We start from the raw sequence: 14,264 nt of genomic DNA on the forward strand, positions 1-14,264 counted from the left end.
TGAGTATATGCTGTGTGTCAGGCATTGTACTACATTCAAGAGGAGTTATACTCTATAGCACAGGGAACTCGACTCAAAATTCTGTAATGACCTATATGGGGAAAGAATCTAAGAAGAAATAGTGAACATAGGTATATGTATAACTCACTGTTCTGTGCAACAGAAAGTAATACAGAATTATAAATCAACTATACTCCAATAAAACTTTTTTTTTTTTAAAGAGTAGTTATAAAGATAAATAAGGTATTTTCCTTGCCCTCAAGTAGTCTACAGTCTGGGATGGGACATCTTCCTACAGATAGACACTGTAGGCTGAGTGCCCTAAGAGATTCATATTTAGAGAGAGCATGCATTTGGGAAGTCTGAGGACAGTCACCCAGGTCACAGACCCAACCTCTTCCTCGTTTACTGTTGGTTGTATTTAGTGACAGCGAACAAGGCAGAGCTTAAACATACAAGCCACCTTTATTTACCCCTCTTTGCTACTCCTTGACTAACTCCTTTCCTACTCCCTTGGCCAGAAGGCTGAGGAGGGGAGGGTAGAGATTCATAGCCAGCCACTCCGCATATCATTTGGAAGCAGTGACTACCCAGGGAGGAAGATCTCCTCTCAAGGGCTTTTGGGTTCTATTGACACCCTGGATGGACCTCTTCCATCTCTGAGATGCAGCAGTCAGGACAGCCTCTACAAACCCAGACTGCATGACTCAGAAAGTACATGACTTTCGTTTTTGGCTAACTGGAGGTTACTGAGTGTGACAGTGATCCATATCAGCTATCTCTAGCTTCTTTCCAACCAATCAATCATTTAGTAAAAAGTTAAACCTAACCTTGTATTGTCATAACAAAATTGAGTTTTACATGTGAGGGCCTGGGCACATCTCTTGAGGTGATTGGAACTATAATAACCATCTACAAATTAAAGGAGTCTCATTACGTATGACCCCAGACTGATAATGACAGGGCCAAAGTGTTAAGGAGTCATTCCTGTCTTGCAATTCCCCCTAGGCCCAAACTTCATAGAAATGATCAGAAACATTGGAAAGTTTCTAATCCTTGATTTCCGCTTTTGTTTCACCTCTTTCTGTCACTTGCAAGTTCCCCTGAGGCGACTGGCAACTTCTCTCACTGATCCAGCTAGAATCAGAGTGAAGTGGTTGGTCAGAAGTTTTTCTCTTCTCTATTATTTCTCCCAAATGGGTGGAGGTGCTAATGGAGAGTAAACACACGCAGGACCAGAATGAAGAAAGAGGAACCACAGGAGGCCTGGATCAATGGCCCCTGAAAAATTTGAGAATTGACCATAATTACAATAGATCAGAAAGAGCTCTCCTATCTCCAGACTAGTTTGTACCTAATTTCAACTCAGTCTTGTTTAGGGGAGTATCTTTGTCTTTAAAGTTGAAAGGGAAATTTTCTTGTCCTTTAATGACTCCTAGCATTTCTGGAGATGATGATGTTATCCTCTTACAGTCTCCTATCCCTCTGGAACCTTGCACAGGAGGGACCCCTCTCTCCCCGTGAGGCATGCTGATTTACAGAGCACACAACACTTAGGGGAAGCAACCGTAATAATATTTGTTTGCTTGCTTTATAGAAATCTTGTTCAAGTCCACTGAGGGTTGCATGGTATAGAGTAGAACATGTGAAAAAAAATCCAATATTGTTTATTTCCATTAATGAGTCCTGTTAAAATCTTTGTCTTCTTCCACCACCTCACTCTAGGCCCAGTAGAGAATTCAGGTAATTTATCCATTTGCTCAATAATTTCATTGAAACTCATCTTGCTTTGAATCTTTTGGGGAAGCATTTGTTAAGCATATGCTATGTGTCCGGCATTGCACTACATGCAAGAAGAGTTATAAAGATAAAGAAGATATGTTCCCTGCCTTCAGGGAGTCTCTAGTCAGGTGTGAAACATCTTCCTGCAGATAGCTATGGATCCTGATAGAGGAACATAGCTTTATGGAAATGATTGGGATTAGGTGAACCTGATTTCTTTCAATCCTGCTGACCCCAGAGGCAAATTGACCAGATCTGGCAGTCATTGTCATTCTAATTGCAAAATAAGGTATCTTAATATCCATATTGCATGAACCAAATATGTGATGCTCTAGTTAAAGACAAGTATTATTAAAGGCTTTCAAAGTAACCAGTGTTTAAAATTCTCCACTAAGATTTCTCCTTTATGAATAGAACAGTTGTGTTGCAAAGGAGATGTCAATGATGAGTATTGAAATGTGTAATTGATCCCCCCTTTTTTTGTCCCTCAGATTTTCTTCTCAGACCTGAAGGGTGGAGAAGGGGGGGAAAGGCAGCATTGACACTTTTCTTTTTCTTTTTCTTTTTTTCAGATTCAGAAGAGTAAAACACACCTCATAGACAATAAGAGAGGCTGCCAATGTCTTGCATCATTTTAGCTGAGCTTCTTCATTCTCTTCTCCTTCCACAAAGACCCATATATGGGGAAGGTGTACAACTTTCAAAATCAAGTCCCCCTGCACTTGGCCTTCTCTCATGCCATCTCCTTCTAGGAGATGACTTTCTGGGAGCCGGTTTGAGGTCTTAGAACTCTGGAGGAACACCCCTTCCCCTGCACAGCCCAAGCAAACAACACAATTCTGATTTTTGTACAAACAATAACATGAAGGGACTTCCTCAAAATTCTTTGCTAATGCTCTGGCTTTCAAGGCACCTGTCTGGCCTGGTGGGAGTGGACATCCTGGAAATGCTGAGAGAGGCCTGAGAAAGCCACACACACAGGAATTGCCACTGTATTTATTTATATATTGTTATTTTTGCACTGGTTACTGATGGTGGATGTAGCCAAGCTGGCCTTCATCACAGATAAGACTATAATTTCAGTCTCTGGTTGTTCATTTTCTGAGTCAAAAGCATCCTTTTCTCTCCACTTTTCTTTCAGACTTAGAAATTGTTCTCATGCTTTTCTTTCCATTTGTGTAATTTGAAATTCTTTTTGTTTTATAAAAAAGAAGATTTTCTTTATTTGATGGTTAATTTACATGTGTATTCATTAATATAAACCTGAATGTTTCAGCTCATGGCCATATTGTTCAGGTAGTAAACCCAGTGTTTTCACTGGGTATCATAACTATGTGGTTACTGAAATTTTTACCACTGGCTGGTTCTCTTCTTTTGAATATGTATGGTTTGACTTCATCACTGTTCTTTCTATTCAGGGAAGCACTAAGGGAATTAGTATCAGGGAAATATGTTCAATAAGTTTTTTTTTCATTTTAGTGAGCCTTTAATAGGAGATGATTAATAGCACAAATCAAACATAAGAATAGTAGAAGTAGCCCTGAAAGAGAATAAAAATACAGCCCCCTGAAACCAAGTCACACATGAGATCCAATGGAGTGCAAGGCAAGTAATTTTGTGGATTTAAATGGTGTGATTTGGATGAAACTGATCCTTACAGTGTGGTTGTGGTTCACAAAGGAATCTTTGAGGACTTCCTAAGGAGAAATCACATGAATATGCTGGTGATGGAGGAGGATCAGAGAGAGGAACAGAGAGAGCTAGATGATAGGCTTGAATGTATTCCTCTTTGCAAATTTAATTTCCACATTAAAAAGCACAAAGACAGACACTCAAAAAAATCCTCTCAATATGAAGGCAAAATGCTGATATTCAGACAGAAAGAGGGGGACTGTATATATAGTCTACAGGGCCTTTTGTCGCACTGAAATATCCCCGACAGAAAGATTTGGAGAACTCTGTGGTACAGAGTACAGTCATGTACTGATATTCGAGCAGGGTTCTTAGATCAGATTTACATTTTGCTTGGTAAGAACACAGGGCTTTCTGTTGCTCCTCCTCTTTTCCTAACAGTGACCACCGTAAATCAAGTGATTACAAATTCAAATCAGAAGCCTAGCAGGTCAGGTAAATGAGTGAAACAAGCCATAATATCAGAGTGACTGTGATAAATGGCAGTCAGTCAGGGGCCTGGGTATCAGAGAGGCAGTGGGGGCTGTGAGGAAGGGGGGTAGGGTGTGTGCTGCCCCAGGGGGGCAGTGGCTGGCAGCTGTGAGATTAGGTAGAAATAAGGGGCCAAGATATCTAAGATTGTCTATAAACCCTCTCCAAAAATTTTTAATATTGGCAACTAATTCGGAAATGTATAAACACTGTGCTAGCCAAAGAAAACATGCCTATGAACTCCATTCAGTGCACGGGACATTGATTTGCAAACTGTGCTGTTTGAGATGGTTTTAGACAGGCATGAAACACAACCAGTGCGTGTCAGTTCTTGACCTTGGAACTTGAACCTCTGACCTCATTTCAATTCTGTAGTTTTCTACATACAGCTTTGCAGCCAGTCGAAATACAATGCCTACAGCTTCCCTTTTATACTCTAACACACAAGACTAAACAATATTTGAAAACGAAATAGGAATATAGCCATTTTTTTCTAGCACCAATAAAGACGGAAATGCTTTTCATTTGCTTTAAGTCATTAATTTAGCTGGAAAAAAGTGAGAAGAGAATTTTATTCAGGATATCACTCTGCTTGGAACACTCAGTGTGATAAAAGATTAGCTCCATGTAACTCTTATTTTTAAATCCTTAAAAACTGTTTTGAAGGGACATTGAGTAAAAACAAAATTATCTGTTTTTATAATTTAAAAATGTATTGCTGCTGCTGCTGCTGCTAAGTCGCTTCAGTCGTGTCCGACTCTGTGCGACCCCATAGACGGCAGCCCACCAGGCTCCACCTTCCCTGGGATTCTCCAGGAAAGAACACTGGAGTGGGCTGCCATTGCCTTCTCCATTGCGTGCAAGTGAAAAGTGAAAGTGATGTCGCTCAGTCGTGTCTGACTCTTAGCGACCCCATGTACTGCAGCCCGCCAGGCTCCTCCATCCATGGGATTTTCCAAGCAAGAGTACTGGAGTGGGTTGCCATTGCCTTCTCCAAAAAATGTATTACTGTGCTATAAATTGATACTGGAGCTGGTAAGCCATCGGTATTGCCTGTAACACCAGCGTTTCCCCAGTTCTAGCTCACTCTCTGTGGTCTTTTCCCTTCTTTTGACACAGACAGCTTCCTCCAAGTTGAGCAGCAATGTGGGATGCACATTTTTCCATTGCATGGGTTATGACATCTTACTCTGTTGTCACATAAAAAGCAAAGACTTACACACCTAAGTTCAGAATTAATTGGTATGTGGGGAGAGTACTAGGGACATTCCCACCAGTGACAAACCACCAGTTCTATGTGTTCCTGGGTGGAAAGTGACATGTAGCCCCGAGTTAGCCCCTACAGTTTGGGTCCCCATGTCACCAAATAGCTTTACAGCCACATTTTGTTGATGTGGTACGTTTTGGTGCCATAATGACCCATCCATAGGCAGGACTTTGTTCCAGCTTTTATTCACACCAGCCTTTCTAAAGCCCTAGTTGCTTATGGGAGCAGGCAAGAGATTCATTTCTAACCCATTAAATTCAAGTGGATTTTTCTTCCTTTGTCCATTTCATTCCTGGAGCTTTGAAAAAACATTGAAGACTTCAGACAGGATCACATTAAGGACCTGATATGCTTAAACAATAAAATGATATCTAGACATCTCAGAGCCAAAAAACAATGCAGTGCACCTGTTCATTCCATTTTCAGAGTTAAAACCATTACGTTATATTTTCCACCTGAAATGATGCCTCTAGTAAGTATGAAAAATAAAAAGTAGAGAGCAATATTATCACAGAATGTGAGACAGAGAGCAGATAAAACTGTGGAGACCAATCCATATTTTAGGAGTAAGCATACTGGTTTTTTAATATCACTTCTGTCATGGATCACTTTTCTTTAGATAGATAAATAAGAAGAATATGTAATATATTTTTTTCTATTCTTAACTTCTGAGCAGAGACTTTCATGATAGAAATGATTCCATAACATTCCCCATGGAGTAAAGAGGAAAAGAAAAGAAAAAAAGGCCACAAATCTTCTCTCATAAGGAGAGCAGATTCTGAGATTAAAACCTATGTATATAGTATTACTTTCCCAATACAGGGGGTTTCAGGGAGTAAACTTCATTCTGATTCCACAATCCCCACACATCCTGACAGGAGTTGCAGCACTGGCCCAGCGCAGTGCCTGGCACACAGGCAGCCTTCAGGAAACACATGCCAAACTGTCCAGCTGAATTTCACTAGCCACCTATGAGTGCGAACAAAGTTCACATTTGCCTGAAAATTCATTCAGCGTTTTCTAGCTGTCAGGCGCATTGCTAAAGGCTTATTTTCTAAGTGTGTGCTGACATATCCTAGTGACACAATTTCTTATAAGGGACTGGAAATTAAAAGTAGTCCAGGGAAAATTATCAGAGTCAAGTTTATGAAAAAAAAAAGCAAAACTACTTTATGGTCTTTGGGTTTAAGAAAAGCAAACAAATGAAAAATCTAAAAGCAAAAACAGGATTATATGAAAATGCTCTTCCAAAAGGGATGATGACACCATTACCAGTGGATTTATTTACAATCCAAGTTGTAACATTTGAAATACAAAATAGGCTTTCTTGAAGTGAGTAGAAGGTTGTATATGTGCAGTGTGGGGAGTAAGTGCTTTGCCAATATTATGGTTGTCGTAGTACTGAGCCACAGCAAAATTGGATGTTAAAGAAATAATGTTGCAATAATGATATTATATTGGATCCTCTATATGAATAAGTGGAAAGCAATGTTTGTAATTCATTGACAGTGATCCATGATTAAAGGCCTCATTATCATTTAAGAAAATGAACTTAATGAAAAAATTGTAATGAACAGCACTGTATTTGTATAAAATAGCCCTCCGAGAACCAAAAGACACATTACCCACCAAGACCAGATTTCATTTGTTAAGGTTTTCTTCCCATCAAGAGTGCTGGTGGGCACAGAGATGACAGTAAAATTAGAACTGGTAACCAAGCCTACAGAACCTTAGACAGGGTTTATCTAATAAGTGAATTTGGGTTCAGGGAAGTATAGAAAAATGAGAAGAATTCCTCCGCATGTTTTTTATTGGACATCTGCAAAAGCCTGGATGCTCCTCTAGGAAATCTACAACAAATAAGAATTGTTTAAAAAAAAAAAATAGCTTGTTTTCACATTGAACAATTTCAGTCTGGGTGCAGTGGGAAACCCGGACTGAAAGATTCATGAACATCAATTTAAACATTATTAATTCTTGATTATTTTAATTAACGCTCCTCCACCTCATCCATTTTTTCTTTAAAATACTGGCAGACATATTTGAAATGAATTGACATTTATTCTGGCTTCTATTCTCAAGCAGAAATGGATTGACACTGACAGTGGGTGACATCACTTGAACCCAGCCTAGGTAGATATCAACTGAACCAGGAGAAGCAGGAGGTGGAGTGTGGGCCCTTCCCCTCACTCAGGGTCTCTGTTGCGGAGATCTCACAATCTCGGAATAAAATGCTGGCTGTGGTAGGTCAGTCAGTGCCATCTTGGAGGCGGTCAGCTTTGGTCAGCTTCAGTCATGTTTCCTGAACCACACCTGTGTATCTTCATGGGAGCTTCTGAACTGACAGAAACCTGATGGCTATGGAATAACTTTTAAATAGATTGCCCTGGAGGCACATTCTTGTATGGTTTTTGCTTCTCTGTGGTGATCTATCTTGGAGTAGGTGTTTATGTGCTACTGTCCTTGTCTTTGAATGGGTATATGTGTGATGGTACAGAATATAGTCATATACCAATATACATAGATTTATGGTAAAAAAAAAAAAACTACAGTCATAGGTATTGTCCAGTAACTGAATCTAGAGGTAGAACTGTACACATTTTCCTTTTTTTCTTGCTTTGATGATATTTTTATACAATTTTATATGCTGTAAAAATTTTTTAAAAATAATTGCTGTTTTTCATTTGTAGAGCTTGGTTAGGTTTTTATCAACTGTGGTGCCCACTGTACAGCCAGATTCCTTCCTCTATCATTTTCATACCCTTTCTTTCACCTTTCCCTTATTTTCTTCTCTCATGTTTCTGCCTTTTGCAAATTCCTTGTTTTGCCTCTGCGCAGGCAAGCCATTCTGCTTGCAGCATCTTTTTAGCACATGGAAACACAAAATAAGGAAAAAACAAGATTATCTTGTTCCATTGTAATCCACAGGAGGACATGTTGTGGGCCAGGGATGAGGTTGGGGCAGATGGGGAAGAGGGAATAGTTTAGGGAAAGGAAGCAGGAAAAAGGAAATCCTCATCAGAGATCAATTACCCAAAGCAAGGTGACTCACTTTGAGCTAATATAAAGTGGCTCAGTGATAAAGAATCCTGCAATGCAGGAAATGCAAGTTCCACCTCTGGGTCAGGCAGATTCCCCTGGAGAAGGGAATAGCAACCCACTCCAGTAATCTTGCCTGGAAAATCTCATGGACAGAGGAGCCTGACAGGCTATAGTCCATGGGGTCGCAAAAGAGTCAGACATGACTGAGTGACTAAACAAGACAACCTTTACTATCTCCCCTCAGTGTAGGGCACAATTTTTGTGCAGAGTTTTGCTCCTTAGGATGTTATGCCCTCACCATGGGTCTGTAGACCTTTGTTTTCATTAGGGCACTGACCATGTATGAATGGATAACTCAGCTCATCTCCTAGTCTTAGATTTTGCTACTAAGATGTAGGGAGAAGTCTGGATTAAAATCAGGAATGTTTAATAAGACTCAAAAGAAGGAGGCAAGCAGAATCAAAATCTTGAACCTCAATCCAAATCATGATGAATAAATAGTTCTTTGTAGAAATAAGGAAGACATTTCTGGATATGTTCTGAGAAAGTTCTTCCAAAAGTGAGGATGATGAAATGGACTTCGTGTTTTATGGCAGCGATAGAATGTACTTCTGTGATGTGAAATATGTTTTTAGCAGATAAAATGCAGGTTGAAATTTGCAAGAGAATGACCATCCATTCTAAAGAAGAGTGTTTTGTTCCTCATGATGCTCATTTGTACTAAAAGAAACTATTCAAATGCCATAGCATTACATCTCTAAATGCAAAAATAAATCACAGGGATTCATGTAAAACAGAATATGCTAAACTGCTCTCAATAAATTATGTGGTTATTGTAAATCTTTATTGTACAGATGAAGGCTGACAGTCCCTCAATGTATAATTTTCCCCCAGCATCTAGTGATGAATAAGTACTTGTATGTTCTGATTACCAAATAAAAACAATGAGTTAACCTCTCTATTGGAATTTGAAAAATACAAAGGCTATTTCTCTTTATTTTAATATTTTTCATTGCTGTCCATGTTCTGTCCCAGATATGAGACTGTCCAGACTCACTCAACCATCTGTCTCTTTTGTATTCCTCCAAATGCCACGCAATACCCAGGTACCAAGTGCTTTTGCCTGCACACTGAAGATACACACAGTGTATCACATCTCGTATAATCTTTTTTGAGAAATGAGTGGATGGACTGTCAGAAGCTCTTTGGAGGCATAAGAAATGTCAGTGTTCCAGAAATTAGACTGGCTTTCATATGTTTGATTTTCTTCTGGGTACCATGATATGATTTTACACTCCCACAATGCTAATTTTCTAATTCTAAACATTTTTTTTTTCCTTCTCCTTCTCTTTAAAAGGCTACCTGACAATATTTTCTTGCTCTCCAGCAGCAAACATAAGGAGTCTGCCTAGTGAATAGTCATTACTCCTGTTTGTGAGCATATATACATGAATGGTGTCCAGCCTGTCTCCTTCAAACCAGCTCCTAAGAGGCACCCCTTAGTGGTGATGGTCATGTTACACAATTACTACACCCTTGTCTGGGCCGCCTCTGTATATTGTTCCTGTGCGGTAACTCCACTGGGTTATTACTCTGACTAAAGAGGCTGTGGTGTTCCTCCAGGGCAGATGTGTTTGTCATGCATTAAAACGCATTTCTTTTTTATTTTTTTTTTCTGAAAGCAAAAAAAAAAACAATTTATGTTGAAAAATGTAGAGAAGTATAATAAATTAAAATCACTGTAATACCCCATGCAACAATTATTGTCAGTTCTTTAGTCTATTTCCTTATGGTCTTTTGTTATGTGTGTTTACACAGTTGAGGCCATACAGTGTATTTTATTTAATTTTGTATTGATTTATTCACTTAACATTGGATTGTAAGCATTATCCCATTTTTTAAAAACTCGTTATTAATGTAATTTCAGTTGCTTTGTAAATTTTCATTTTGTGGCTATAGCACAGTGTACTTGACTACCTCTCTGCTGTCGGACAGTTAAGTTACATGCTTTTATTTTCTGCAGTTGTAAATAACAGCAACAGGGCTCTTTGTACCTAGGGCTTTGTCACATTTCTAAATACCTCCATTGGAAAAATTCTTAGAATACTGGGTCAAAGGTCATGGACCTTTATTTCAGACTGCTTATTCATGTGCCCAATACCAAGTCATAGTTAAATATTAAAACAGCCATATCAAAATAGCATATAATATTTCATAGCTGAATAGCTCTTGTGTTTTTGATCATTGTTCTTTGTAATGAACAGAGATCAAGTCCCCCAGAAGCAAACATGGTATTCATGGTGGTTGTATTGTGGAGGAGAAATGTTATCAGACATTCTCACTATGCTGCTCTAATTTATCCACTATTGGAAAGCAACTCTTAGGGAAAGTACAGGAGGTGAATTTGGAGCCCTCCAAACTTTCAGAGATTCCACAGGCCTAAGCAGAACGTGGACTTCTCTTGAGGCCATTTTGTCAAGGCTGCAGAGGAGCAAAGATGAGCATTCATTCTGGCTTGTTGATCTCTGCCACCCCCCGCCCCCAAATGGAACATGGAGAGAATGTTGGTGGATGTTCTCAGCAATGGCTATCAGAGGTTGAGTGTATCCTAAAGGCAGACACTGCAATATGCTAAAAGAAAGAGAGTGGGCTGACAGACACTTTTCCTACTTTTATCCCCCAACACCCACCTCATCTTGGGACCCCTTGTGTCATAGTGGCATTGTTATATGACAAATGATGATGCTGGATCTCAGGGGCTCTTAAATCACCCTTTCCCAGCCGGCTTGGACCTGGTTGTGCTAATCCTACTTTGCAGAAGGGAAATTATTTGTTTGAGGTCAGGCTGCCAATCACTGGATTGAGTGCTAACCTCACATCCTGAGCCTTAGGTGTGTATCTTTGCTCCCAGGCAGGCAGCCTTGGTTGTCACTTCCATCAATGTCCTCTTCTCCAGACTCCTGATGAGTTGGATTCATTGCCCTTTAGCTAAACCAACCAAGGACATTAATTTGAAATATCTGAAAGCTATTTGTTTGTCAAAAGATACTTCCAGTCACACAGGCTGCAGTGATGACATTTCTGCCCTGAGCTGACGGATTGCGCTGTTTACTTTTTGAACATTCACATGCTGTTGGTAAAGGACAGTGTAATGTGTGACCTTAAAGTGTTTTTCTTGCTCAGAGGACATATTAGCTGCATTACTTGCCTGCACATACACACACACATTTTCTTTTGAGTATAAACTAATGACAAACACTCCATTGCGTGTCACAGTTTGCTAGTACTATCACTTGGTCCTCACAGTTACGTCCCAAAATCAGTGTTTTTAAATTGTTATAGATGAGGAAAATGGAACTTAGCACAATGTCAGGACTGATGTAGTTATTTGTGTTTTTATGTTCCTTACCTTATTTATAAAATATTTCAGAATTCTAAAATCACATAAATTTAACCACTTGTTTTTTTAATGAAGAATGCCGAATAAAACCAGAGGCAGGAAGTTGAGCTTGTGTAGAGAGAGCTAACCAGGGAGAGAGCGTTAGTAGACAGTCATGCAGGCTGAACGGCCTCCCCAGTTCCCAGCATTAGGTCATAAATTGGATCTGAGTTTCCTGGAAACCGAAATGAAAATGAAAAGAAACCATTTAGAAGATTCATATAATCCATTAAGACAAAGCACACCCATTGCTCGGTAGAAAGTGCCTCCCCCGACCGCTGAAAGAAATGTCTTCATAGGTGTTCGCTGGGGGTGCTGCTTCTCACTCAAGGCTGCAGAACAGACTCCCCAGCACCCTACCAGAGATCATTGAAATATCATTCCTAGCGGGAGGGCCCAGGGATCAGCATATTTTCTGTAAAACTCCCAGACCATCCTAAACTGGAGCCAGGTTTGAAAAGCACCCACAGAGTGAATTCTGAGTCACTTGCGGAGCAGCATCCCAGGTAGATGTCTATAATAAATCCCAGAGCAACGTCTATGCATCTGCCAGCTTGGAAGGTTGGTGGACAGTTTGGAAGCTGATCCAGAAGTGGGTGGGTCTCCCAGCTCAGTTTCTGATGTTTTCCCTGGGAATGGGAGCAAGGGAGGGGTGGAGGGTTTTAGTATGTGAAATGTAAGTGAGTAATTATTTAGTAAGTGAATATTATTCCCACAAATGGAACTTTGAGTAAAGTGATAGGTAATTTGGGGGCTTCTGGGTGGAAAATAATCTCAGGGACACAATCTGAATTAACAGGGAGCCCATGGGAGACTGACTCAGAGCCTAACCACCCCCAGTGGTCCATGGGGCCACCTGATGGTCCAGAGAAATAGCCAACAGGTTTATTTTATGTGTCTCTGCCTGCCACCTGTTTACGATTCATGATTAGTAGAGGTGTGCATGGTTTCTCCCCTTTCCTGATATATTGGGCGTTTCATCAGGCATGCATAGAAAATAATAGCAGCATTGCTAGAGGGCTCGCAGCTCTGCTCTTCCACTGACCATGGCCCCCAGAGTTTCCTGTCTCATTCACTGTCTGCAAAGGAGACAACAAGAGAATGAAAAACTGCCCCGAGAAAAAGCCATCAAGCCTCAGGGTTTGAGAGTATCCTAATAGGTGATTTTTTAATTGTGCCAAGCATTTCTATGAAATAACCTGGCAATAGAAAATGTGTCTATAATTAACACCATTAAAAGCTTGTCATCATTTGGTGCTTTGCTGGCTCTTAAGTGCTCATTTAGGTCACAGCACATTTGACCTGTCAGTCTCATGAGCGTATCTGTGGAAATCAGAGTGCCACGTTTTCCAGCAGTTAGAGGAAAAGAAGAGAATTTCTGTCACACAAGGTTTCCCAAGCCTCTCTGAACATCAGAATCAGCTGGAACACTTGTGACACATTCAGGCTCCTCCAGAAATGCTGACTCGGTAGTGCTCTGCCAGGCCAGGGAATCTGGTTTTGTTTCTCCTTTTTGTTAAAATAATGATCCCGGGTTGCTCTTTTGCCTTTCATATTGTGACACTTGGAGGGCACAAAGAAAACCTTGTGTGCACCAGGACTGAGGGAAGAGAGCAGTGACCCCCGTAAGAGACTGAGCCAGACCTGCCTTTGAGTGTCTGAGGGTCTCCTGCAGAGGCATGAGTCAGCAGTGGCCTCCTGCACGGACAGAGGCTCTAGTGACAACAGTCCTGGGAGGCGCTGGGTGTGGCTTACGTCCTCTTGAAGGAGGTCGCCATTAGCCCCGCTATAGAGTCACCAGGCAGGCAACTGACAAACTGGAGAACAGTTATACCAAAGAAGTTTTCACACTGCTGTGAAAGTTCTAGGCTCCACAACAGACTTCCCAACCTGGGGATCCAGCAAGGGACTGAATATCCCTAGGGAATCTGACTTTGAAGGTCAGCAGGATTTGATTACAGAACTTCCACAGGACTTGGGAAACAGAGACTCTTGAAGGGTACAAAGAAAACCTTGTGTGCACCAGGACCCAGGAGATAGGAGCAGTGACCCCACAACAGACTGAGCCAGACCTGCCTGTGTACGCTTAGGAGTCTCTGGCAGAGGCATGGATTGATATTGGATCAATAGTGGCCTGCTGTGGGGTCAGGGGCATTGACTACAACAGTCCTGGGAGGACTGGGAGGCCTGGTATGTTTGCATAAGTCCTTTTAAAGGAGGTCACCATTACCACCATTACCCCTACCATAGGCTAAACTACAGGGAGGAAACACAGCCCCACCCATCAGCAGAAAATTGGATTAAAGGTATACTGAGCAGGCCATGCCCACCAGAACAAGACCCAGTTTTCCCCACAGCCAGTCCCTCCCATCAGGAAGCTTCCACAAGCCTCTTATCCTCATCTGTCGGAGGGCAGACAATCACTGGAACACTTGTGACATATTCAGGCTCCCCCAGAAATGCTGACCCAGTAGTGTTCAGCCAGGCCAGGGAATCTGGTTTTGTTTCTCCTTTTTGTTAAAATAATGATCCTGGGTTGTTCTTACGTGTAGGCAAATTTAGGAACTCAGC

At 40.9% G+C, this 14,264-nt stretch overlaps 1 protein-coding gene across 9 annotated transcripts in view; it reads left to right on the top strand.

Annotated features, from left to right (window-relative positions):
* PDE1C (phosphodiesterase 1C) overlaps positions 1 to 14,264 on the top strand; it is a 594,246-nt gene that overhangs the window by 547,939 nt on the left and 32,043 nt on the right. For 2 of the 9 annotated variants that reach the window (XM_081533593.1, XM_081533596.1), the window contains exon 18: positions 2,355 to 3,015. The exons of the other annotated variants lie outside the window; for them this stretch is intronic. In XM_081533593.1, the coding sequence (XP_081389719.1) occupies positions 2,355 to 2,368 (14 nt within the window). In that variant the 3' untranslated portion in view covers positions 2,369 to 3,015. Of the gene's footprint in view, positions 1 to 2,354; positions 3,016 to 14,264 lie in introns of those variants that run through there. 9 annotated transcript variants of the gene reach the window in all.

This window comes from Giraffa tippelskirchi, chromosome 10 (genome assembly GCF_054371585.1).
Source record: "Giraffa tippelskirchi isolate mGirTip1 chromosome 10, T2T-mGirTip1v1.2.pri, whole genome shotgun sequence".
NCBI lineage: Eukaryota > Metazoa > Chordata > Mammalia > Artiodactyla > Giraffidae > Giraffa > Giraffa tippelskirchi.